General features: G+C 38.5%; 1 protein-coding gene across 2 annotated transcripts in view; it reads right to left on the bottom strand.

The window, feature by feature from the left end:
• The window catches only part of LOC150080199 (short transient receptor potential channel 5-like), a 93,278-nt gene that overhangs the window by 31,767 nt on the left and 37,145 nt on the right, over window positions 1-24,366 (bottom strand). For both annotated transcript variants that reach the window (XM_090381206.1, XM_090381207.1), the window contains exons 3-5: window positions 22,362-22,558; window positions 7,132-7,316; window positions 3,654-3,847 (exon numbers count right to left, since the gene is read on the bottom strand). In XM_090381206.1, coding sequence (XP_090237332.1) covers window positions 3,654-3,847; window positions 7,132-7,316; window positions 22,362-22,558 — 576 coding nt within the window. The remainder of the gene's footprint in view (window positions 1-3,653; window positions 3,848-7,131; window positions 7,317-22,361; window positions 22,559-24,366) is intronic.

Below are 24,366 nucleotides of genomic sequence, written 5' to 3'. Positions count from 1 at the left end.
CCGTCGTGCAAATAAATCTTGTGCGTAGCGCGTAAAGGCGACATAATCTTCTTCTCTTTCGAGGATGTGCTGTTCTTGGTTTTTAGGAAGGTAATGTATCCTAGTCAGTAGGAGGCATCTCAAATCTTCATATATTTCGCACTCGTACATCAGGTGGTCCCAACTTTCGAGGGAACCACAGAGGCATTGTGAGTTTTCGGTGATCCCGAGTGCAGTGAGCTTTCCTCTGATAGATCCATGGCCAGTTAACAAAAAAAGTGACGTATAGACCAGGGGAGAACCATGTGGGAGATTTTGGGTATACTCTTGCTATTGTAGGAATGAATTTTCTGGTGACTTCTCCTTTTGTAGACTGTGTCCGCCTAGACTGCCAGACCTGCTGCAAGTATGCAGTGAGGCGCTTCTTCTCGGTCTTGATGTTATTTGAGGGGTCGGTGGTAAAATCCAGACAGGAGATGGCTTTACCTTTGGAAAGCATATAAAGCAAACCACATTTGATGATTTCTAGATCTAGAGGTAGCACGCCGGCCAACACTTGCAAGGCATGTGTGCTGACTGTGCAGCAGGCCCGAGTGATGGTGAGCAGGATGACACGCTGAATCGAGTCAAGCTTCCTCTTGTTAACTGCTGTGGTGGCCTTTGGAAACCAGATACCAGATGCATAAGTGATTATGAGGGTGAACATAGCCTTATAGAAGAGGGTGAGCGCGCGTCGCTTCAATCCCCAATCCCGACGTGCAATTCTTGCCACTATCGCAGTATATTTTCGAATCTTGGTATGTAGATATTTCAGGTATGGTGTGAAAGATAGGTTCCTATCCAAGATAACTCCAAGGTATCTCATCTTAGTTGTTAACCGGATAGTTCTCCCTTGGATTTTGATTTGCGGTGGCCTCGCTAGGTTCAGAGAGCCTTTAAGCAGGAAAGAGTTTGTCTTTACTGGTGAGATTTCCAGGTGGTTGTGCCAAGCCCAGTCCTGTAAAGTTCCGAGTGTTCTATTTGCTGCGGCTTCCAGTTGGGATCTAGTATCAGCGGCAAGGGTAAGAACTAAGTCGTCTGCATATGCTTGAGATTTGACATTCTGCAGGTCTATGTTCAGCTTGTACCAGTAGTTGTGGACGTTATCTATTCCTGGAGTTCGCCAGATGTTAGAGTTCTTGATCGTCTGTTTTACTTCATCTTCCCGAATCTCGCACCCTATCATTTCTTGTACGCCCTTGGTTTTCTTGCGTCCTAGTTCTATCCAGGTGGCTCGGGTGTTATGTTTTACTTCCCTGTTCCATATGTTTCCCCAGAAATCCTCAATCGTCTTCCTCTCGGGTGGTCCGTTATTATTGTTGTTGCTCTTATATTATTTCTCCCTGATTGCGGGATTCCACTCCGTGACGGGTACTGCTACCAAGTACACAGCGTGGTTGGAATGTCTGGTGTTACTGTTGGTCGAGGAAATCTCTGACTATCCTACAGATGTTCAGGATTGCAACTTTCTGGAGTTCCTTGTAGGTGTTCTCTAGGAGATCTATTGCTGCTAGGCTGCTATGTAGTCTTTGGTACCATACCAGTGGTTGACACGAAGATCGGGTTGGTCGATACTTGTTGCATACGCCACATCTCCTTGACTTCACGTCTCAGGTTCGTGTACTTCCTAATTTTTTCCTCATGGGTTTTCTGGACAATGCTAGTGTTGGGCACCGTTATGTCAATCAGGTAGGTAAATTCTTCCATCTTGTCCACAAGGGTTATGTCCGGTTTGTTGTGCGGGATGGTCTTATCCGTTATTGACGCGGTCCAAGTACAGCTCGTGGGTTCGGGTGTCTAGTACTGCCTGGGACTCGTACTTGTAGTATGGTATACTTTCTTTTGTCTACTGGTATTTCCTCGCTAGCTTCTGAAGTATTATCCTGGCTACCTGGTCGTGTCTATCAGTGTACTCAGTCTAGGTGATCACCTTGCACCCCGCGGTGATGTGTTGGATCGTATCTGAGGCCAGGTGGCATCGTCGACATGTGTTATCTCCCATTCCGGGCTCCTTTGCGATGTATTTTCTATAGTTTCTGTGTCGATTACCTGGTCTTGGATGGCCAGCATGGATCCTTCAGTCTCGGGGAAGAGAGTCCCGCTTGTGACCCATGCATTGGAAGCAATGTTATCGATGTTATCTTGATGGAGGTCATTGTAGTGTCTGCCATGGAGTGTCTTCTTTGCCCATCTTTCTAACTTCGTTTCTTGTACCGTCTGGGAGGGAGTGGGTTCCTCGCTTAGGTTGAATGGGGTATATACCACTTATCTATCTTCCTTATGGCTTGTTGGAGTGGTGCTGTGTTGTTCTCGAAGTAATCCTTCAGATTAACTATCGCTGTTTTCTGTTGCTCTATCAGGTCTATCAAGCCCCTTCCTCCATCTTTCCGAGCTATTGTTAGTCTCGCCACTGCTGACTTCGGGTGGTGTTGGCGGCTCTTGGTCATCATTGTCCTTGTCTTTCGCATGATATCTTCTCACTCGGTGTTAGTCCAATCTATGACCCCGAAGGTGTATGTTAGTACTGGACTGCAAAGGTGTTTATGGCTTTAGCTGTGTTCCCTCAGTTCAATTTTGCTTACAGCAGGCTTCTGAGTCTCTGATGATATTTTTCGGTTAGGCACTTCTTGATTTCCTTGTGCTCTAACTACTGAGCCTGCATCATCCCTAGGTATTTGTAGGTCTCTCCTTCTGTCATAGCTTCCATTTCTTTACCAGTCAGCAGCTGGTGGTTTCGGCCAACTAATTTTCCTTGATCCAGTGTGTGGGTCTTGCATTTGTCTAGACCAAATTCCATCCTGATATCCTTGCTGAATTCTTTCGTGATCCGGAGTAGTTGCTGGAGTTGCTTCTCGGTTGCCACATAGAGCTTGATGTCTTCCATGTACATCAGGTGGGTGAGGGTGTACAGGTTATTTCTTCCTTCTTTCAGGTTATATCCATACTTGCTGCCATTAAGCATGGTGGATAGTGGGTTGAGTGCTAGACAGAACCACAGTGGGCTCAGAGCATCTCCCTGAAAGAATCCTCTTCTAATGGGGATTGGCCTGGTTGTGATGTTCTCGACCTTAATGGTGGTACTCAATTTCGCCATTGTTGCTCATAGGAAGCTTGTCACTATCGGATTGACCTTGTAGATCTTCAGTATCTCTATTAAGTTGTTTTATATTTATACTCGTTAAAAGCATTATATGAATACATTTACTCAAAGATTTTGTATTAAGATAAGTTTTTCTGAAAAAATTTCAAGAGCAACCAATAATTTGTATAGAACAATGTTACCCTGTAAACAGCTATATGATTTCCGCTGCTTTTGCATCTGAAAAGTAATTTACAGGGCTGAGTAATGACCTCAGGTTTTGGTTTCTAAAACAGTGGCATAGGTACGATGAATTCCTTATAAATCATTGGGTAATGATTCCAGTAAATGCAACACCTAGCAGTGAATGAATCTATACTTCATCAAAGGGATGAAGTATACATACGGCACCAGAAAATTAACATGGACGAGAGTGAAATAATCTAGTCAAGCAGGTCAAGCTATGCTCAAGACGATTTTGACTCATAGTAATACAATAACATATACCAGTGTGTAAATAAATAAAAAAAATAATAATAAAAAAATCCTTACTCACTTGTCGTTCAGGAAGTTCTCTTGACAGTTTATGTAATTCATTACTTAGTTCAAAAGCTGTGAATATCGGATCCTCAGACGTCAGAATTATATAGACTGGACTTGTTAATGCACGATATGCATTTATGCGTGATATTGAATCCGTTAATGTTTCACCCGTGAGAAGTCTCGTGGTGCAACATTCCTGACAATGACCTACATAAAAATTGGAACATAAGTGATTCAGTCGTGAATTAATTAATTGTGACTTAATTAATTAATTAATGAATTAATTGTGAATTAATAAGGAAACAATGTGTTCTCTTGGTGACTCCATGAAGTTTAAATATACGAGATGACCATTTTAGCATTAGCATCGGCATGTGATGCAAGAAAGCAAGTTTATACAACACCAGCCAAAAAAGAAAAAAAAAAAAAATCCTCCAATTTCATCCATCGATTTACTCCAAACGTTTGTCCACTTCTTCCGTCTGTCGTTATGGAAGTTGATAGCTTCCCTAACGACAGATGGAAGTTTGTTCCAGCAATCAACTACCAGCTGGCTAAAGGCAAATTTCTGCACATCTATTCTACAACTGTCTTTCCTCAGTTTGAATCTATAACCCCTCAGGTTTCTAATCTGAGCAAGAGGAAGAATCCCATCAGCATTGAGCCTGCTCAATCCATTCAACGCCTTATACATCTAATCAGATCAACTCGCAGGTGCCTACTCTCCAGGCGCCACTATTTGCAAAACTTAAGCCTTTCTTCGTAAGAGCAACCCTTTTTTCCCCTCACCAATCTTGTTGCCCTTCTTTGTACTCGTTCTAGCAACTCCACATCCTTCCTAAAATGAGGCTTCGAGACCTGTATGCAGTACTCAAAGTGTGGCCTAACCATTGCCTTATACAAGGGGATAATCGCCTCCTTATCCTTGCTAGCAAAATTCCTGTATATCATTGACAAGACCCCATGACCTACTATGGCACCTGTCTGCACTGCTCAGAAAACTTCATATCTGACTGCACAATTACTCCCAGCTCTCTTTCATTCTCCACTATTCTGAGTGTGACACCACACAGTTGGTACATTTCTCTGGGGTAACTGCTACCCATATGCAGTACTTTGCGTTTGTGAATGTTAAACTTCAGTTGGCACTTCTCAGCCCATCTGCCCAACTTTTCCAGAACCTGTTGCAGCAGCATGCTATAATTACTGTTATTAACAAACCTGCCAACCTTTTGTCGATAGTCAATTGACAAAGAGATTTATGGCCGTTCCTACTGGTGAATTTTATTATCAAATAACTTCTTTTAAAAAATTGCGTTTAATCAATATTTTTTTTTCTTTGCCGATTTCTTTTTAATACGAATAGTCGCTTTTAGTCACACACACACACACACACACACACACACACATAGTGGCGCTGGACACCGATTGTGATGGTACCTTAATGTCACCATTCTATTTTTTTTAGTAACCGTTTTGTTTTTTCCTTTGTTTTTCATGTTTAATTATTATATCGCTTTTATTATCCAGTTTATAAACTCAATAGTACTTTTATTTTTGTGAAGATATGCAATACTCAAAACAGCTCCTAAATGGGAAACACTCCTGAAATAAAGATTTCTGTCTGCTGATTGTCATTGCTGTGAAAGAGATAACCCGTAATTTCTCTACTAATGTATCATTTAATTATAGAGAAAAGAAACCTGTTACCAAAAGAGCTAGGAAACAATACTCGAACCTCCTCCAAAGATATAAATGAATCAGATTTTTCTCCTGTAACAGTCTGCCTCACCATAATCCAATCATCTGTTCCAGAATTAGGCGTATTTTATATCTGCTTTCATAGACATAATAAATTTAGCAAATTTCATAAACTCGCAGATAATAAAATTTTGATTGATTGTAATGATTTGCTTCAAATACTTTGTCATAACAAAGTATTTGAATTCGATGGCTAAAGAATAAGATAAACGATCAAAAAATTCTTGTAAATAAGCGGACATTATTTGCCAAATTTATTAAATAAATCCAGTTAAATAATAATCATGAGATTCCTGAAAGTTCTGGCTACCAATGTTTACTTATCCTTTCGTGTGAAGATACTGTACTGGTGGTATCGTTGTCTACACATTTCTACAAGAGTTGTAATAGAATCCTATAGTACGGCCTTGAGGACTGAAATCATCATGTTTTCCTACAAGCTGCCACGATGATGGTTGCTATTCATTCTTTAAAGTAGTAGTAATATAAATTTGCAGCCAGGACTGAGGTATTGATTGCAAGTATCTTGTGGACTAGTATTTGGAAATTCGCGTTATCATTTGTTTTTTATAGGATTTTAAGCGCACCAGCAACTTAGGCCATATTGCTTCGTATATAATATGTCCATAAATTGCATTTTTTTTTGGTGCTCGATTTGCTGTTTTCTGGACGAAAAACTCAAGTTTCCGGGGGAAACCATGCTACCCCTCTCCTGAGACCAACTAGACACTTTGCGAAAAAAGGTCCATAAAAATTCCTCGCTTTATTGATGGAATTATAACTGAGGTCTTTGAAAACTGGCGTGAGGAAGACGGCGATTCATCTCGCCTTGCTAAATAGGATTTATTCTTTTCAGCTAATGCATACGTATGTAATTAGAATTATAACATATTGATACAAATTATTTACACTCTTTATACTATAATGAAATATTATACTGGTATAAACAGTGCAGGCAATTTCCATCAACCCTCACAAAAGAAAATGACTTCTTCAAAGTTTTACTTCAAAAAACTGCTTCAAATATACAAAACAATGTTATTTTTTTCAAAAACGACAAAATACCATATTAGACATAAAACAGAAACATCAGTCTCTTAGACTCTTCAGTTTTATAATGTAAAAGACAGTTAAATGGATGAAATTTCAAAATGGACATACGTATATATTTCTGCTTATTATGCATATAAATATTATTAAAAAAACATTATGTTTATTCGATAAACATTATACGTTCTCCTTTTCAAGCTTATTTCAAATTTGGCGATCTTTACAGCGCGAAATTTGAAACTACATATGTTGTTTTCCCACAGAGTGGAGGCCATTTTGAAAGAATACTGGGTTTCGTGTTACCATCCTTAAGCTGTGAGGACAATAATAAATCTATCAAAAACGACTAGGGTAAGACGATAGACGTTTATTCTGTCGTCTTACCCTAGTTGTTCTTCGTCCATTCTTCAAGTAAAATCCAAATATATAGTTGCGAAAACGATGGCGGGGCACATGACAGGTTTTCGTTCCAAATTTCTGTAGAAAATATGAAAATCGCTTCGAAAACTATTGCAGTAAAATTTTGATTGTATTTAGAAAGGTAGAAAAAAAAATTTCAGAATTTTAATCAGTAACAGTTAACACGGGAACGTTATTTTCGAGGGGCACCTGTGAGGTACGGCGCCACTCTTTCCAGGTTGGGAGAGGATTCAGTCACTAAATATCTTGATTATACTTACATTTAGGCTTATGAGGTTTACGAATGAAGAAACCATATTCTAAAAGAAGGCGTGTTATCTCCACGTTACCATTTATACTGGAGATCATAAGTGGACTAAGTTTACTGGTAACAGAATCTAATGAGTAATCAGCAACACTTGATTCTAACGTCGTTTCACCAGTACTCTTCTGTATCTCTTTCAATCTGAAAACATTTCACACGTGAAAAGAGAAATAATTATAGACATAATTATTCTAATTTTTAAATTACACTTCGAATTAATGAATTTAACTAACATTCAATATTTTGGTGATAGGATGAACGAAGTCATGATATATGATGATATTTTATTTATTTAGTGTACGAATTTTGATCAAAAAACCATTAACACTGAATATGTGAAAATAAACTATTGTAATTACAGAAATGGGAGATTAATTCCCTTCGAAGTAACCCTGTCCCCTCTCAACACGTACACACAGATTCACAATTTCTCCTGGTTGAAGGGCATCCGGAATTACTCTTTGCTTTCGACAGATATTCGCTCCAATTTAAAACAATGGAACTACTTAAATATTAATGCGTGGCGCATTGTTGCATCTCCAAATATTAGTTGGATTAGTTGGCAAATTTCTGTCTCCATCTTTTCGATTTTAGAGCCACATTTAATGCACGCGTTGTTATGCTTGGATATGGGCAAATGAAACCAAAAAATTCGTCGGAATTTAAAGCTGAGTACGAACAACCGAAGAAATAAGATGAGTTGTAAACATTCTTCGATATTCAGTAACATGTCAGGCGCCCTCGTGTGTAGCACAGTTGGTATAATCATCCGCCTCTCCATCCCGGGTGGAAAAGACCTGAGATCGAATGCCGAATTCAAGTTAGGAGTTTTTATGGGCCTTTTTCACAAAGTGGCTGCGTTAGTCAGTCTCAGAAGAGGGTAGCATGGTTTTTTATTCCAGAAACTAGGATTTTTCGACCAGAAAACAGCGAATCTACAAAAGAACACACGCAATTTACAAACATATTATATATGGCGCAATATGGTCTAAGTTGCTGATGCCCCTACAACCATCCAACACATCAGGCAACGTTTATCGAAAAATCCTCACTCACTTGATTGCGATTTATTGAAGGCATGTATTCAGTCTCGATACATTTTGATTAGTCCTCGCATATGTAGAATTTTTCTGCATGCAGTTCCACTCAGAATCTGAAGCAGGCAGCTAACAATTTAACGATATTCCACTAGCCGCAACACAGGAAATAAATAGTTGATCAACACCTAAGAAAATGAAAGTAGCGGTTGATCAACACCTAAGAAAATGAAAGTAGCGGTTCTAAAAAAATTGAGGGAAATACCAGTTTACTCAGAAATTGCATGCCTATTGAAGTAAATCATAAACAACGCAACTGAATCATACTTGTTTATTGCTCTGCTATACAAGAACGGAGAAAAAAATTCAGAAGTGGGTTTTGTATGATCGATTATCTTTTCATCAAAAATTATATAACTGAAAAAGCCAATGAGTAGATCATTTAAAGATTATAAGAAAGCTTTTGATTCAATTTCACATGATTCCATGTCGTAAGCCCTTCAAGAACAAGGGTCACAGCAGCTTTACCATAGAGTTATAATTTCGAAAATTACGACTAGAAACAGGTGATAGACAAGGAAATATTTTATCATAAACTACTAACAGCTACTTCGGAATATACATTTTAAAACTTGAACTGGATGAGAAAAGGGACCAACACAGAGGACAAAACGTTGAGCCATCTAAGATTTGATGATAATATTAACAAGGCAAAGCAAGCTTTAAACGAAGTGGAAGAAAGATTATACAAATTGAATGCAATCAGCAAAGAAACTGGTTTGAACCCAATATGAGCAGAAACAAATATGTATAATATATAAAATAATTTTAAAAAAGGTCAGAAATTGAAAACCAAGGTACTGAACAAGGGGTGCAGTACGATTGTTTCTGTCAAATAGTTGGTTGTGACGATGGGCATAGAAACTTCCTAAAAAGAAATCTTTACTGTCCTGATTTGTAAAATAATATAATCACTACATTCCATTGTGGACTTTGAAAACAAATAGTAAAAGAAGTTTAATGCAGCATAAACAGGGTTGAAAAAAATATTCTTTAGTTTACAAGATTGGACAGGAAGCAGAGAGGACAGAGACCATGTTTCACTATTGTGTGTGTATTATATCTGTACACTGTGTTCACGAACCGATTTTCATGTTATCGGACTGAACAACCTGCAGTAACTCATGAGAAAACCGTGTTCCTCCGCCTGACAATCTACTAACTATAGCTTAGATTGAAGAGGACTTTAAAATTTGTCCAATCATCAATGGGTTCGAACCCAAACTTCTCCAGACGAGTAACAAGTGGCAAAACCATTATACTGTTATGGAAGAGGAAGGGATTACTGCTCACATACCCCACATTACACTGAACGAATTCCAGCCGTCGGTTGCGCTGGTGCCCTACCCCTCGATATAGTAGAAACAGATTCTATGGAGCGACGAGAACTGAGATTTGACTATCGAGTGTGGGTGTGAAGAATGTTTGGATATATCGCAGTGTGTTTTGCCCACAGGGAAGCTCGGAGGAGGAGGGGTCATGTGCGTAGATACTTCTAGTGGTTCAAAATCGGACCATTGGTTGAAGTGCCATAAACCATTGATGCGGAATCGTGCACTGACAATCATGAATAATCCCGTGTTTTACTCACACATGGATCCCCTTCGTCCATGTTCCAGAACGATAATGTTCGATCCCATACAGCAAGCAGCATAAAAAAAATGGTTTAGGGAAAAAATTCACTTGGCCGGCTCAGAGTTTAGATCTAAATCCAATGCAATATATTTGAATTGAACTGGAACGCTGTATCAGGGCGCGGGTCTCTTCTACAGCTGAATTTGCGAAGGCATCGAAGGAGGAGTGAACTCAAATTTCTGCTGCAAGAAACTGGTTAGAAGTATTCTGTGATGTATGGATTTTATCATTAGGGGACAAAAGTAGGCTTATGCCTTATTTATTTGCTCATTAAAACTCATGTTTGTTTTTTTTTTCTAAACGTGATGGTGTCTGTATTATTTTGGCTAGCTAGTGTATTAGATTACCTTATCCATGAAAACTCCATAAGTATATCACCAATTGAATATACGAGTATATAAAAGACAAGGATTAGTCCTAATACAGGTAGTTCCCGAACCCAGGTCTAAACAATTTATATCTAAAAGTCAATTTGTAGAGCACCGTATGAATCCCTTGATGATTCTCTTCGAATGGACACTATTTGCAATATGAATTCATGAGACATGAAAAGGAATACCGTATATTCACAAAAGCATTGGGGGAGGAAGCAGGAAATGTGTTTACATGGACTGGCATCTGTACGTTACTCCTTACAGACAAGTGTACTTGACTGTTATTGTTTTGTCAGTGATGTTTGTATTAAATGTATGTTATTTGTATTTTTCAATGGCACATACTTGAATATCAGCATCGATAGCCGGATAACTAGTTATACAAGTACTGCATTTACTGATGAAGTGATTAAAACTAATTTGTAATCCAAAGAAGAGTTTTATATATTCGGAACCGATGGCATATCAGAAATGGTGCCAGTGGGATGTAAAATCGAAACAAAGAGTAAATTGGCATCTTTCAAACAGGTTTTATTTTATAATAATTCCGCTAAAGGAATTTAGGTCATTACAAAACAGACATAGACATTAATTATTCAGAATGACTACATAACTTTCATTTCAGGTAGAATTTCTAACAGAAGCATAAAAACAATAGTAAAATGGTATCAATTCTATACGTCTTCAGTACTCACAACTGTACAAAGGGTACTAGGAAAGTTTTGCAATACAGATTTGTTTATTTAATTTTTTCAAAGTAATTTCCTCTACATTCAATACACCTCTCCATCCTCCGAAACCAATGTTTAAACCAGTTCTGCCAAGTTTCACTAGGGAGTAAAGCACACTCGTTGTCCCAAGCCCATAGAAGGTCCTCATCACTGGAAAACCGCCTCCCTTTTAGCTTCATTTTCACATGCGGGAACAGTGCAAAGTCGCAGGGAGCAAGGTCTGGACTGTAGGGAGGGTGCTCGAGAAGTTTCAGTCCTGTCGTGGTCAAATATTCGGTGCAGGCTTTGGCGCGGTGAGCTCAAGCATTATCGTGATGGAGGTACCAGTTGTCCATTCTTGACTTTGGCCGCAGGTTCTTCATAGATCCAATGACTTTAGGCATGCATTGTTCAGTATACCACTTAGCTGTGACTGTCTTCTGCATGTCCAAAATGACACGTTCCACAATCCCACTCGATTTGAAAAATACAGCTATAATTTTCTTCTTTACAGATCGGGATTTTCTGACAATTACGGGTGTGTCGTCATCATCAAAGACCCAAACTTTGTTTTGAGCCTTGGTCGGCAGATCTTAATAGTACAGCCAAGTCTCGTCACCTGTCACGATGTTGTTCACATACCGAGATTGTCCCTTATCAAACTTTTTTAACATCTCCCGGCATCAAGTCACACGTCGTGTCATCTGCTCTTCAGTCAGTTGATGCGGCACCCAGAGAGAACAAAGTTTCTTCACGTGCAAATGATCTTGCAGAATCGAACGAATTGCTGGTGCATTTAGGCCCAAAGTATCCTCTATCTGTTGGTAGGTTACTCGCCTGTTTTCGTCAAACATTTTCCTCACAGCAGTAACGTTTTCCTCCGTAACTGACGTTCGTGGCCTTCCCGGCCTCTCAGAATCCTCCAGAGTGAAATTTCCCCTTTGGAATTCTCTATACCACCTGAATATCGTTGTACGATGTGGACAATCATCATCTAGTGCAAGAGTCATTTCTTCTAAGCACTGGTCTATGGTTAAACCATGCACGAAATTATACCGCAAAACTGTCCTTATCTCATTTCGTGACCACGATGCCATCGCAAGCACTTTACACTCTCACTACTAATGAATAACTGAACCCATCGACTTGGCGCGGGGGCTACTATGCACGTGTGAACACGTCTCAACATGCAGCAACAAGCAGCTTCCTGTGATTCATTGTTGCGTCATATTGCAAAACTTTCCTAGTACCCTTTGTATGTGTTCTTTACTTTTAAGGCTAGCCTGAATTTTTTAAATTTTAATTCTTGTTTTCACTCGGGAAAAAAAGTAAATCTGAGCTGTGGTGATTTATTCAACAGGATAATTATTTAATAAACTGTTTAAGTAGAGTCATTTGCGCTTTATGTGTAATACTGAAAATTTGATAGTAAGAATAATTAGTTCAAGATAATTTTCTCGGTTCTTTTGGTCAAAGGATGCAAAGGAATCTAGGATTTTGTTGCATTAATAAAAAAAAACTTTGTGGAAAATGAAGCTATTTACAATTAATAATTCCTATTTGGTCATTGCATATTTTATTGTGTTTACTACTTATAATTTCGTTTGTGTGCCATCTCTTTTCGTGAATGTAACGTTATGGATTTGGCAAATAAACTAATCTTTAGTTTCTTGATCTCTATTGGCTGAAGGTCTATTTACCACATTAAGTAAAATTTATTTAAAATAAATTTCATTAATAAAATTCATTAAGAAATTTTTCATTTAGTAATCCAGGACGCTCGCATAAGTTCAGAGGAATTCAACAGATAAAAGGAATACAAGAAAATTACTGCATTTTTTTACCGCTTGCTCTACCAACTCTAAAACGTTGGTAGAGCAAGGGAATTAACCTTTTTAACTGTAGGTGGCTTCCATTTTCCAATTGCACTGAGCTGGTATGCTTGATTTTTGCTTCAACAAATAACCTTATTGCTTAATAACATCCTACAATTTTGATCTCCTCCTCATCAAAAACTTAAAATTACACAATTAATGTGAACTGGTCTTAACGTACCGGAGATCAAAATATGGTTGTAACGATAGCTTTTTCCGTGTGGCTTCTTTCTCTTAGCTATTCTCAGACTCATATCCGTTGGCATGGCGATAATGCTAAGTGGAATGATCTGCGTGATTTCTTTTTCTCCAATGATTGTTGTGACTGTTATAAAACTCCAAATCCTGGTACTTACCTTAATTGTATTACTGAAATCATTAGTATCAGTTGGAAATTACCTTACTGGTAATCTTCTAAAACCCCTTTGGATTTTAGTGATACAATCAGGGTAAGTAATATGTTCATTGTATCATTGAAATCATTCTTGTATGGAACGTATACAATTGATAGAATCACCGTCCTCCCAAAACAGAGTGGATAAGACCTGAGTTCGAGTCCCTCGATGACGTGAGGAATTTTAATGGGCCTTTCTCGCAACGTGGCTGAATTAGTCGGTCTCAGGCGAGAGTAACATGGTTTTTTCTCCGGAAAATTCGGGTTATTTCGTCCAGCAAAGAGAAAATCGATCTCAGAATACACGAAATTTACAGACAATATACACGAAGCAATATGGCCTTAATCGCTGATGCTTAAAAAAAAAAAAAAAAAAGAACCACTACTGCTACGTTTTCTACATTGGTTCTGCTGTATTTCCAACTAAAGAAAAAGCTGATTTACTGGCTTCGTATTTTTCTTCTAACACATTGCTAGACGAGTAATCAAACATGAAGGTACAGCAGTACACACATTTCAGCTGGCTGTGGTTCTGCTAAAAGCCCAAGACTGCTAAATACGGCGATGCTTTTGTATCTTCTGTAGCTTGTAAAACTCCTCTGACCTCATTGTCCAGGAGTATAAAATAAAATGTATTTATTTATTAAATCTCCTACTATACCAAACACACCTTTCTCGATTCCTCCCTTAGTTTTCCAAAAGAAACAGATTAGAAGAATTCCGAAATTTTAATACCGGCAAGTCTGTATATCCTGGCAATATTTCTGCCTTTTTTTTCAATAAAAAGTTTGATGCAAAAACTGATTTCTGTTTTTTCTGTTTTTGGTCTCGTTTATCAACTGTTATTTCAATGTTCCTCCTCCTCCCCTTCTCTGCAAGCAAATTCGTCCAAATCCAAGCACTTCAAATAAGGAACGAAATTATGCCTTATTGTTCTTAACTCAACCCGTTCCAAAGTATAGAACAAAAATTCATAGTAGCACTTACACAACCCTCAATCCATTCAGTTAACAGTCACTGGTCTGCAATCTGTTGGTGTCAATCCACTGTTGAGGTCTCGGCTTGTGTCGCTCGTCATTGGACAAATTCATGAACAAATTTGGAGAGACTCAACCAATGGGTCTTGACGTTTATATTTATATTTGGTTTAATATAAACAATGGGTTTATATTTGTTAAGTGCCAAAGAAACTAAGGCTATGAGGTAACATTATACTGCCTGTGAACTGCATGTATTCTGTGATTTGCCTATTTGCTAATACAAAACTCGAGTTTAGCATTAGCATTAGCATTAGCATTAGTAGAGGCATTTGATGCAAGAAAGCAAGCTTATGCAGCATCAGCCAAAAAAAAAAAAAAAAAACCCACTTCCACTTCACCCCTCTGTTCGTTCAAAATACCTGTCCAGCTGAGCCTTAAACTTATTTAGGCTATCAACCTCCACCACAAGGGATGGCAGTCTGTTCCACCAACCAACCACCCGCTGGCTAAAGGCAAATTTCCGCACGTCTATCCTACATCTGTCTTTCCTCAATTTGAATTTATGCCCTCTCAGGTGATTTTTCTGAGCTAGAGGAAGAATCCCATCAGCATTGAGCATGCTTAAACCATTCAAGGCTTTATACACCTCTATCAGATCACCTCGCTGGTGCCTAGTCTCCAGACACTGTAATTTGCAAAACTTAAGCCTTTCTTCGTAAGAGCACCCCTTTGTTCCATTCACTAATCTTGTTGCCCTTCTCTGTACTCGTTCCAGCAGCTCTACATCCTTCTTGAAATGAGGCCTCCAGACCTGTATACAGTACTCTAGGTGTGGCCTGACCATTGCCTTATACAATGGAATAATCACCTCCTTATCCCTGCTGGAAAAATTCCTGTATATCATTGACAATACTCCATGAGCTACTCTTGCAGCCCGTCTGCACTGCTCAGAGAACTTCATATCTGCCTGCACACTCACCCCCAAGTCCCTTTCATTCTCTACCACTGTCAGTGTAGTACCACAGAGTTGATACGTTGCTCTGGGGTTGCTTTTTCCCATGTGTAGTACTTTACATTTGTCAATGTTAAACTTCATTTGCCACCTCTCAGCCCATCTGCTCAACCTTTCCAGATCCTGTTGCAGCAGCATAGTGTCAGTAGTGTCCTTGACAACCCTGCCAACCTTTGTATCATCTGCAAACTTGGACATTAAGCTTGATATACCATCATCAATATCATTTATAAATACAGAAAACAATAATGGACCCAACACTGAGCCCTGAGGGACTCCACTAATAACATTAGTCCACGATGAGCAGTGTCCATTGATTACCACTCTCTGTCTTCTCCCCCTCAACCACCCCTTTATCCATAGCAGCAATTTGCCTCCAATGTCACACTGCTCCAATTTGTGTAGCAGTCTTCCATGTGCAACAGTATCAAAAGCCTTTCTAAGATCAAAGTCAGAGTTTCCGGGAGAAAAAATTATGCACCCTCGCCTGAGACCGACTAACTCAGCACGTTGTGAAAAAAGGCCTAAAAATTCTTCGCGTTATTGACGTTAAAATTCCTCGCGTTATTGTTGCCGTTGTATTGCTTGGTATGAAGTCCTTCTATGCACTTCGTCATCTTATAAGCCTCTTATCATCAACGGCATTCGCTCAACTCCTCACCATTTATTTTTGTTCTTGATATTTTCCGCTGTTTCTGTCATTTTGAACTATCTCTCCCTCTAAAAATTACACTCGTACCAAAATTCAAGTCCAAAGTTAATAAATTCCACTGGATTTTTAACATTCCATTCGTGAACGGGCTGAGGTTAAACAGAGCGGTGTGCATCGTGTGCAAACATTTTGAGACGTATATCTCATTGGGTTGGGTTCACAGAAATGTGACTAGTGTCTTTGAGATAAGATAAATAGCCGAATAGCCTGTTGCTCACCACTTTACAACCGTTGTGATATTTGATTTTACATGAAAAACAACTTAAATAAAAAAAAATCGGTTAATTGATTAGCGATAAGTGCCTCAGTTACTTTGTGATAAGAATGAGGAAAATGATTCAACCTTGATCCATTATCGTATCGCTAAGAGAGATTATTAGAGAGGAGAGAATCACAATCCATCACAAGATCCAATTTGTGATTCGTTTATATTAAGCGATCCAAATATATGGCGAACTAACAATCATATATCCAACACGTGACATAACAGAATAATTACCCTAGCCATTATGATCGATCCTACACAGGTTGAACGAACAAGAAAGAAAATGTGTATGAAAGAGAGAAAGAGAGAGTGTGTGTGTGTGTGTGAATGGATTCATTCAATTTGACACCGAAATTTGATTCGTACGTTTAGCTACGCTACTGAATGTCTGTGTTCTTATTACGTCGATGGATTCTATATCCTCCTCTGTCAAGCATAATTTAACACTTTCAGCTGTTTGATATAAAGTGAAAGCTGTCTAACTTAGCCACCTGTGGTTCTACTAAAAAGTGCCCAACTTAGGCAGGTGGCTGAAATTCATCTTAATGAAGCTGATTTACATTACACGTGTACCGTTTCCTAATGAAAAAAACAAAAAAAAAAAAAAAAAAAAAACATTGGCTACGTCTTTTCCTTGCCTTATTCAGAATCTAATTTGGAATTATTTAGTTCCAGTACTTTCGCATAACAATCTGTTAGTGATTTAATTTAATTTTTTCCATCGCTGTGAATTGTGTTAAAATGAAATATATACAGTACTTCGAATAAATAAATACACATACGAACAAACACACAGACCAAAAAATTAGAAACCTTTATTCCTATATCTAGTAGGCCATCTTTTGTCCGAACTGCCCCTGCAGTCATATACACTGAGTGATCCCTGAATTATGACCACCCCTATGAAAACTGAATGAGACCCGTTTACCACGAGAGGTAACGAGAGTGCGGAGCTAGTTGACCTACGTAGCATTGATGAGGTGTCAGTGGTTCATTAAGTAGTAAACTTCCGAGCGTGATGGGTAAAAGGAAGGATTTATCGGACTTTGATAAAGGACAGATTGCGGGTGCTCGACGAGCTGGTGCCTCGATTTCCCAAACGGCTGAACTGGTAGGGTGTTAGAGAGCCCCCGTAGTTAAAGTGTACCAGGACTGGCGTCAAAATGGTCACACAACGAACCGACGGCAAAACTGCAAAGGTCAGCGAAAGGTTGATGTTAGAGGTGAGCGCCGGGTCCGACGACTCGTACAGGCGAACAGGCTCAGCACTGTTGAAGAGTTGACTACTCAGTACAACATGGGCCAACCAGGAACAATATCTGGCATGACCATGCGTCGCACGCTCGCACATATGGGCTATACCAGCAGACGACCCCTACGGCATCCTTTCCTGACCAAGGTTCATCTGCGTAAAAGACTCGCATGGTGCAAAGAGCATGCAAGTTGGACGTTAGAAGACTGGAAGAGGTGTGCTGGTCGGATGAGTTACGTTGTTTACTCCACACCGTGGATGGTCGTGTACGGATTTGGGGTCAACCGCATGAGGCTCTTGATCCATCATGCATGGTATCAAAAGTGCAGGCCGGTGGAGGCGGTTGTATCGTGTGGAGCCTGTTTCACTGGCAGGAACTTGGACCCCTGGTGCATGTGGAACAACGTATCAGTGGTCTCCGCTATCGTCAACTGCTTGCTGACTGTGTACACCCCACTATGTATGTTACACTTTTTCCCGAATGGCGATGGTGTCTTCAATGATGACAATGCGCCGAGCCATCAGGAATTTGTTGTGCAGGAATGGTTTGAGAAACACAGTTCTGACTTCCAGCATATCGATTGGCCTCCGAACTCCTTCGATATCAATCCCATAGAGGACTTGTGAGACAATATGGAAAGGCATATCTGGATACACCAATCACCTCCATACCTGCCTTGCTGACCGCATTACACACAGCTTGGTTGGCTATACCTCCCGAATGCTCCCGAAATCTTGTTGGATAGCTGCTGTACTGAGGGCAAAAGGAGGACCTACGAAATATTAGGTAGGTGGTCATAATTCAGTGTATGTCCTGGCATGGTGACGTTGATGATTTGTTGTGTATGAAGAATTGGCGTCTTAGACCATGGTGCACCAAGTTGGCACTAGGTGTTTGAGGGAAACTAGCTCCAGATTTTACCATTCTTCCCTCAGGATATTTGTCAGCTGCTGTATTGTGCTCAATAGAGAACTGAGAAGACGAAATGCCCTTTACAACATATCCCAGAAATTCTCAATTGGATTCTGATCTGAAGAATTAGACAGCCAGGTTTGATGCGGGAAATCTTTCAGATGTCACTCAAACTGTTAAGATAAAATTTTCGCACGATGTACAGTGTCTCGTTGACGTCTCGAAAGACTCCATCACAATTCGAGTAAACATGAAGCATCCAGGTTGAACTTGATCCAATACGACAGCAAGATATTCATTAGAGATAACACGACCTGCTAACGATATGAGCGGACCCAGTCCGTGCCATGATACCACCTTCAATCGCTTGAGTGGTGGACACGAGACAGTCTGGATGCATGGCTTCATGAGCTTCACAGCACACTTTCATTTTACCATTGGTGCAAAAAACAGGTGTAAATCTAAAAGTGTAGAGACCACATGATCTCTTTCCACTGCTCCACAATCTAGTCTTAGCATAGGCAGCACCACTGCAATCGAATCTTTCGATATTTTACAAAAAAAAAAAGGGGAAAAAAAGTGGTTTCGTATAGGCACACGACTCATTCTTCTGTTGGAAATGGGTATGGGTCTTTCTTTGCCTAAATTGAAATTTTCCGACGCTGTACCTTCTGTTCTAATGCACAGTTCCCTTTAAATTCCTGCGGCTTCGTTTTTGGAGTGCCGACTTTCTACCGCAACTTTTCCTTTTAGAGCTACATTCTGTTTTCGTCTTTCACTCATTGTACACTTTCGAGATGGTTTTGTTCCGACACAACAGGGATCCTTTGTTTTGTCAATTGTGGCTCCAAATAACACCTTTCTGAAAATCGGAAAGAGTACTCGTCTACTCCATGATTGGATCGACCAAGAAGCCCGAGTAAAGTATTTATCCGATAACAAGGAATGTGATCATATCAAGTGACAATTTATATTTGCATAACCATACGTTTAAGGCCAATTGCAAACGGTTTCTAATTTTTTGTCCAGAGAGTGTTCACTGAATATATATAATATTGTATATATATAATATTTCTCTGCTTCGTTGCTCTCTATGATTCATATCAATACAAATATGTAAAATTATTAAAAAATAAATTAATGTTTTTTATTTGCAATTACGTATATACATTTATATTTTTATGAATTAAAATAAGTATTTTTAAATGTATACATTTTTATCTTTAATTGTATTTTTCAGACATTGCAATTTGTATTCAAGATTAAATAAATGTCTTCTCACTGACTTCCAAACTTTCTGATCTTAATATTTCTGCGATTTCTAATCATCTGTTATCGCATATATATTGTTAAAATTTTAGGTATTGTATTAGATTCGAAACTGAATTTTTTAAATTATTTTCACAGATTTAGTATTGCTGTTAAAAACAATCAAAAATAAAAAAAAATCACTTGGTTTTCCAAGTGATTTTTCCAATTTTTCCAATTTAAAGTTTTCCAATTTTTTTTTTTTTATTGTGCTCTTTGGTTTTGTATGACGCATCTGATTAACTGCTTGTAAATTCAACTTTGGTGCGTCTTTGGGTGTGCAGTTTGGAATCATGGAGTAGGAAAATGTCAAGTGAAAACTTAAATATACTCGGTCCAGGGCACAGTTCCAGAAAAAAGTTATGATCAAAATTAATAAAAATTTTAAATAAAATAATACGGCAATCGCAGCATGGATTTGTTAAGTGGAGATCTTGTCTGACTAATCTTATTAGCTTTTGTGATGCAGTAACAAAATAACAGGATGCTAAACATAAATTTAACATCATATATTTAGAATTCGTTAAAGTGTTTGATATTATTCCACACGAAAGACTGGAATAATATATAATGGAATAATAGAAATTGGAGCATTGTGACATTTTGGTGTTGTGGATAAAGTGGTAGAAAACATAGAGTAGTTATTCATGGATGAGTGGTAGAAAACATAGAGTAGTTATTCATGGGGAGTGCCCTTCTTGGATTAACATTTTTAGTGAAGTCCCTCAGATTTCAGTGCTGGGCTCTTTGTTGTTTTCAATATTTATTAACGCTGTTGTTGCTGTTGGGTTTTAGGAGCATCGACGACTAAGGCCATATTGCTCCATGTATATTGCTGCAAATGGCATGTGTTCTGAAGTTGATTTTCTGTTTGCTGGACGAAAAACCCAAGTTTCCGGGAGAAAAAACCGGAAACCACGCTGTCCTCTCCTGAGACCGACTAACTCAGCCACGTTGTGAAAAAGACCCATAAAAATTCCTCCCATCATCGACGGGATTCGAACTTAGGTTTTTTCCACCCGGTGTGTGGAGGACCTTGAAACTACCAACTGTGCTACTCACGAGGGCATTAACGATGTTGATGAAGGAATATCAAGCGTAATGTCTAGCGTTTTCAGGTGAAACAAAGGTTGGTAGCGTGATTAATAACAGGAATTAGAGTATGATACTGTAACAAGACCTAAAAAATTAGGCAGTGGGCTGCCAAGTGGCAATTGAGGATTAATATTGATAAATGCAAAGTACTGCATACCGGTAGCAGTAATCTCAGAATAACATACTAATTATGTGGTGCTTGTAAATATTCAAGGTGGTAGGGAACGGTAGAGGCGTAAAGGTAATTGTACAGTTTCAAAAGAAGTTTTCTGAGCAGTGCAGAGCTCATGGAATTCTGCCAATGATATATAAGGATTTTTCGAGCAGAGACAAGGAAGTAATTATTTCGCTGTATAAGGCAATGGTTTAGGCCGCATCATGAGTATTGCACACAGGTCTGGAACCTCACTTGAAGAAAGATGATGCAGGGAAGCGCAACAAATTTAGTCAAGGACACAAAAGGATATTTTTGATGCGAAAGACTTCAGTTCTTCAAATTACAGCGCTTGGAAATCAGGCACCTTCGAGGGATCTGGTCGTACTGGTACCTGGCGTACCACTGGTGCGTGAGTAAAATTACTGCCTTGCATATGTATATACTGAATTGAAAGAATGTAAAAAATATATATTCATAGTATTAACACTTAACATGTATCAGCAGATATTCTAAAGTAGTATTTGAATTCAGTCAATTTTTGAAAAATACTCTATAACCAGATACGAGTAAATGCTGTTGACCAATAAAAGAAAATGAAAATTTAATTATAAAGAAAATATTAATAATTGCATCATCCTTGGGAATAATGCCAAATTTTACTTTATTTCATTATCAGCAACACCGTTGGAAATAATGTATTACTTTATAAAACTTCTCAACAAGTAATTTTCGGTGTCGACTTTTCATGATTGAGCCCGAGTCTACATTATTGACAAGAAGGTCAATAAAGTACCAGCAACACCTTTATACACTTGCCTCAAGTTTATTAAGTAACGACATAACTGAGATTGTAGAATTGGCCGTGCAGTTGACAGTTGCTCAACTATCTGCACTACGCCACAATTTAAATCTTGATAGGAGCCGAAGAAACGCATATCCTTCATAAAATACAAATAGTTCCTATTACTTTTCATAAATATTTTCGTAAATTAGAAGAAAACTAAAATGATGGTAAGAACTATAGGAATATAAAAGTAAAAAACAAAAGACTCCATTATCAAATTTTGTTAGGGAATGACTAAATATCTTTTCGCGAACAACATCTGTTATCTTACTTTTCAATCAGCCCTGTATTTTTAATCTTAAATGTATGTGGGAAAATACGTTTTACGAAATAATATGTAATATTTACATAAAAATTGTTTAACTTCGATTTACGGTGATTTACAGTGATTATAATATTGATATTACGTTGTTCTCTGAGGGAGTAGGGATGAAAGGCAGTAAGATAGTTCTCCACTTTGTCAATTGCCAAAATAATCCTTAATTTTAATGTAAGCAGCCCTCTGTTGTCCTACACATGTCGAGAAGAGCATGAGAATTGGCACCTTTTAAAATATTGACTTACCTGATCAGTAGTAGAGTGACGATATGTGGCAGATTTTCGCAAACAGCTTGTATAACGGCACCATACAAATGCGAAACACTAACTTTCAAAAAGGAGAGAAGTCCATTAACAACTTCATCATCGTGCTGGGCAACTGCAATCTCCAAGGCACGCTGACCTCTATAATCGCAGCAATCTACGGAAATGGATGGATGTTTCTGTAATAGCAGACAGTTAGTTAATAATACGCTTGGTGATATTCCATAATTTTTTATTTTCACTTTTCCTCTTTTATATTATGTGAATTTTTTTATAGATTTCTCTAGATATGTCCAAATTTTGTTATTTTATTTGCTGATAAAGCATTACTAAAGAACGTTCTGGTTCCGAATCTTTTAAAACTCCATATAAGTTGTTTTAACCTCATTACCTTTTAACAAAATGCGTGGGATTTATAAGAATATTAAAAAATTTGTGATTATCACAAGAGATTGTTAAATCAAAATTCGATCTATTTTATCTTATGATTACGGAAAAATAGTTCGCTATTAATATCAGCTGCATGGCGGAAAGAAACAGCAAGCGTCAGTTGTATCATAACAAACAAATAAATAAAAAACACACCCCTTAGGTGTTTTTTTTTTTCTTCTCACGTGACGATTTCTCCCCAATGATGCTGTAGTTAATTGATCTCTGGCGGAAATAGGGCTCCCCTCATGAAAGTTGTTCCGGACTTTTAAGCAGCACAAGAAATCAGTTTCTGAACACTTCTATAAACGAAACAGACTATAGGGATATGGGCGACAAGCTCCGGTGCTGTTAAAATAATAATAAGAGAGGAAGTCAAAGATAATTGGCACATGGAACAAGTACACGGCCATCGCAATTACCGTGTCAACCACGACATTGGTGCCAAAAAACCTCCCTAAAAATCTACCAGAAATTAGAGTCCCAGAGAACACTTACATGGAGCTCCAAAAAGCCGCGATCCTGAACACCTGTAGGATAGTAAGAGAGTTCCTCGGCCAACAGTAACAATAACAATAATAACAGTAACTGGACACAATCAACCACCCCATGCACTTGGTACTAGTACTCGTCACGGGGCCGTAAAAACCCCATAAAGAAGAAAACGTTTTTTTTTTTTGTTTTGTATAATAAAAATAACCGATAAGACAATCCTGCACAACAGACTGGACATAATCCTTGCGGACAAGAAGGAAAAGGCTACCTGTCTGATTGACATAGCAGTGCCCAACACTGGCACCCTCCAGAAAACCCATGAGGAAAAAATCAAGAAATACACAAACCTAAGACAGGATCAAAGGGATGTGGCATATGCATCAAGTAACGACCATCCCGATCATCGTGTCAACCACAGGTTTGGTGCCAAAGACGCTACATAACACCATAGCAGCAATAGGTCTCCCAGTGAACACGTACGAGGAACACCAGAAAGTCGCAATCCTGAACACCTGTAGGACAGTCAGAGAATTCCTTGACCAACAGTAACACCAGTCATAACAACAATCACCCTGTGTACTTGGTAGCAGTACCCGTCACGAAGTGGAACCTCCAATCAGGGAGAAATAATATAAGAGCAATAATAATAATACATAATAATAATAAAATGTTTCGCAACATTTCCTCGATCGTCTAAAGAACTTACCCATCATACCATTATGCTCTAACTTATCACAGTAATCTCTAGTGTGGACAGGGTCAAATGGTTTGCTAAAGTCCAAATAAATAATGTCAAAATTATTTCCTGCATGCAGTCCATGAACAACTCTTTTCAAAATAGCTAACCAGCTGAGTTAAACAAGATTTCCCTTTAGAAAATCTTTCAGAATACGAGATCTATTTTGATGACTCGGTATTGCATTTTTAATCATTTCCTCCATGATTTTCCATATGACCAAAGTTACTCATTTCGCGGTTAAAACTACTTTATGGATTGGCACATCTCTAGCGCAATCCATAAAAATATTCTTCTGTTCTCTTCTTTGGTTTGAATAAGTGCCAA

The sequence above is a fragment of the Mastigoproctus giganteus genome, chromosome 9 (genome assembly GCF_048544385.1).
Source record: "Mastigoproctus giganteus isolate SK-2022 chromosome 9, ASM4854438v1, whole genome shotgun sequence".
Lineage (NCBI taxonomy): Eukaryota > Metazoa > Arthropoda > Arachnida > Uropygi > Thelyphonidae > Mastigoproctus > Mastigoproctus giganteus.
This window is presented reverse-complemented; position numbering and strand designations above follow the sequence as displayed.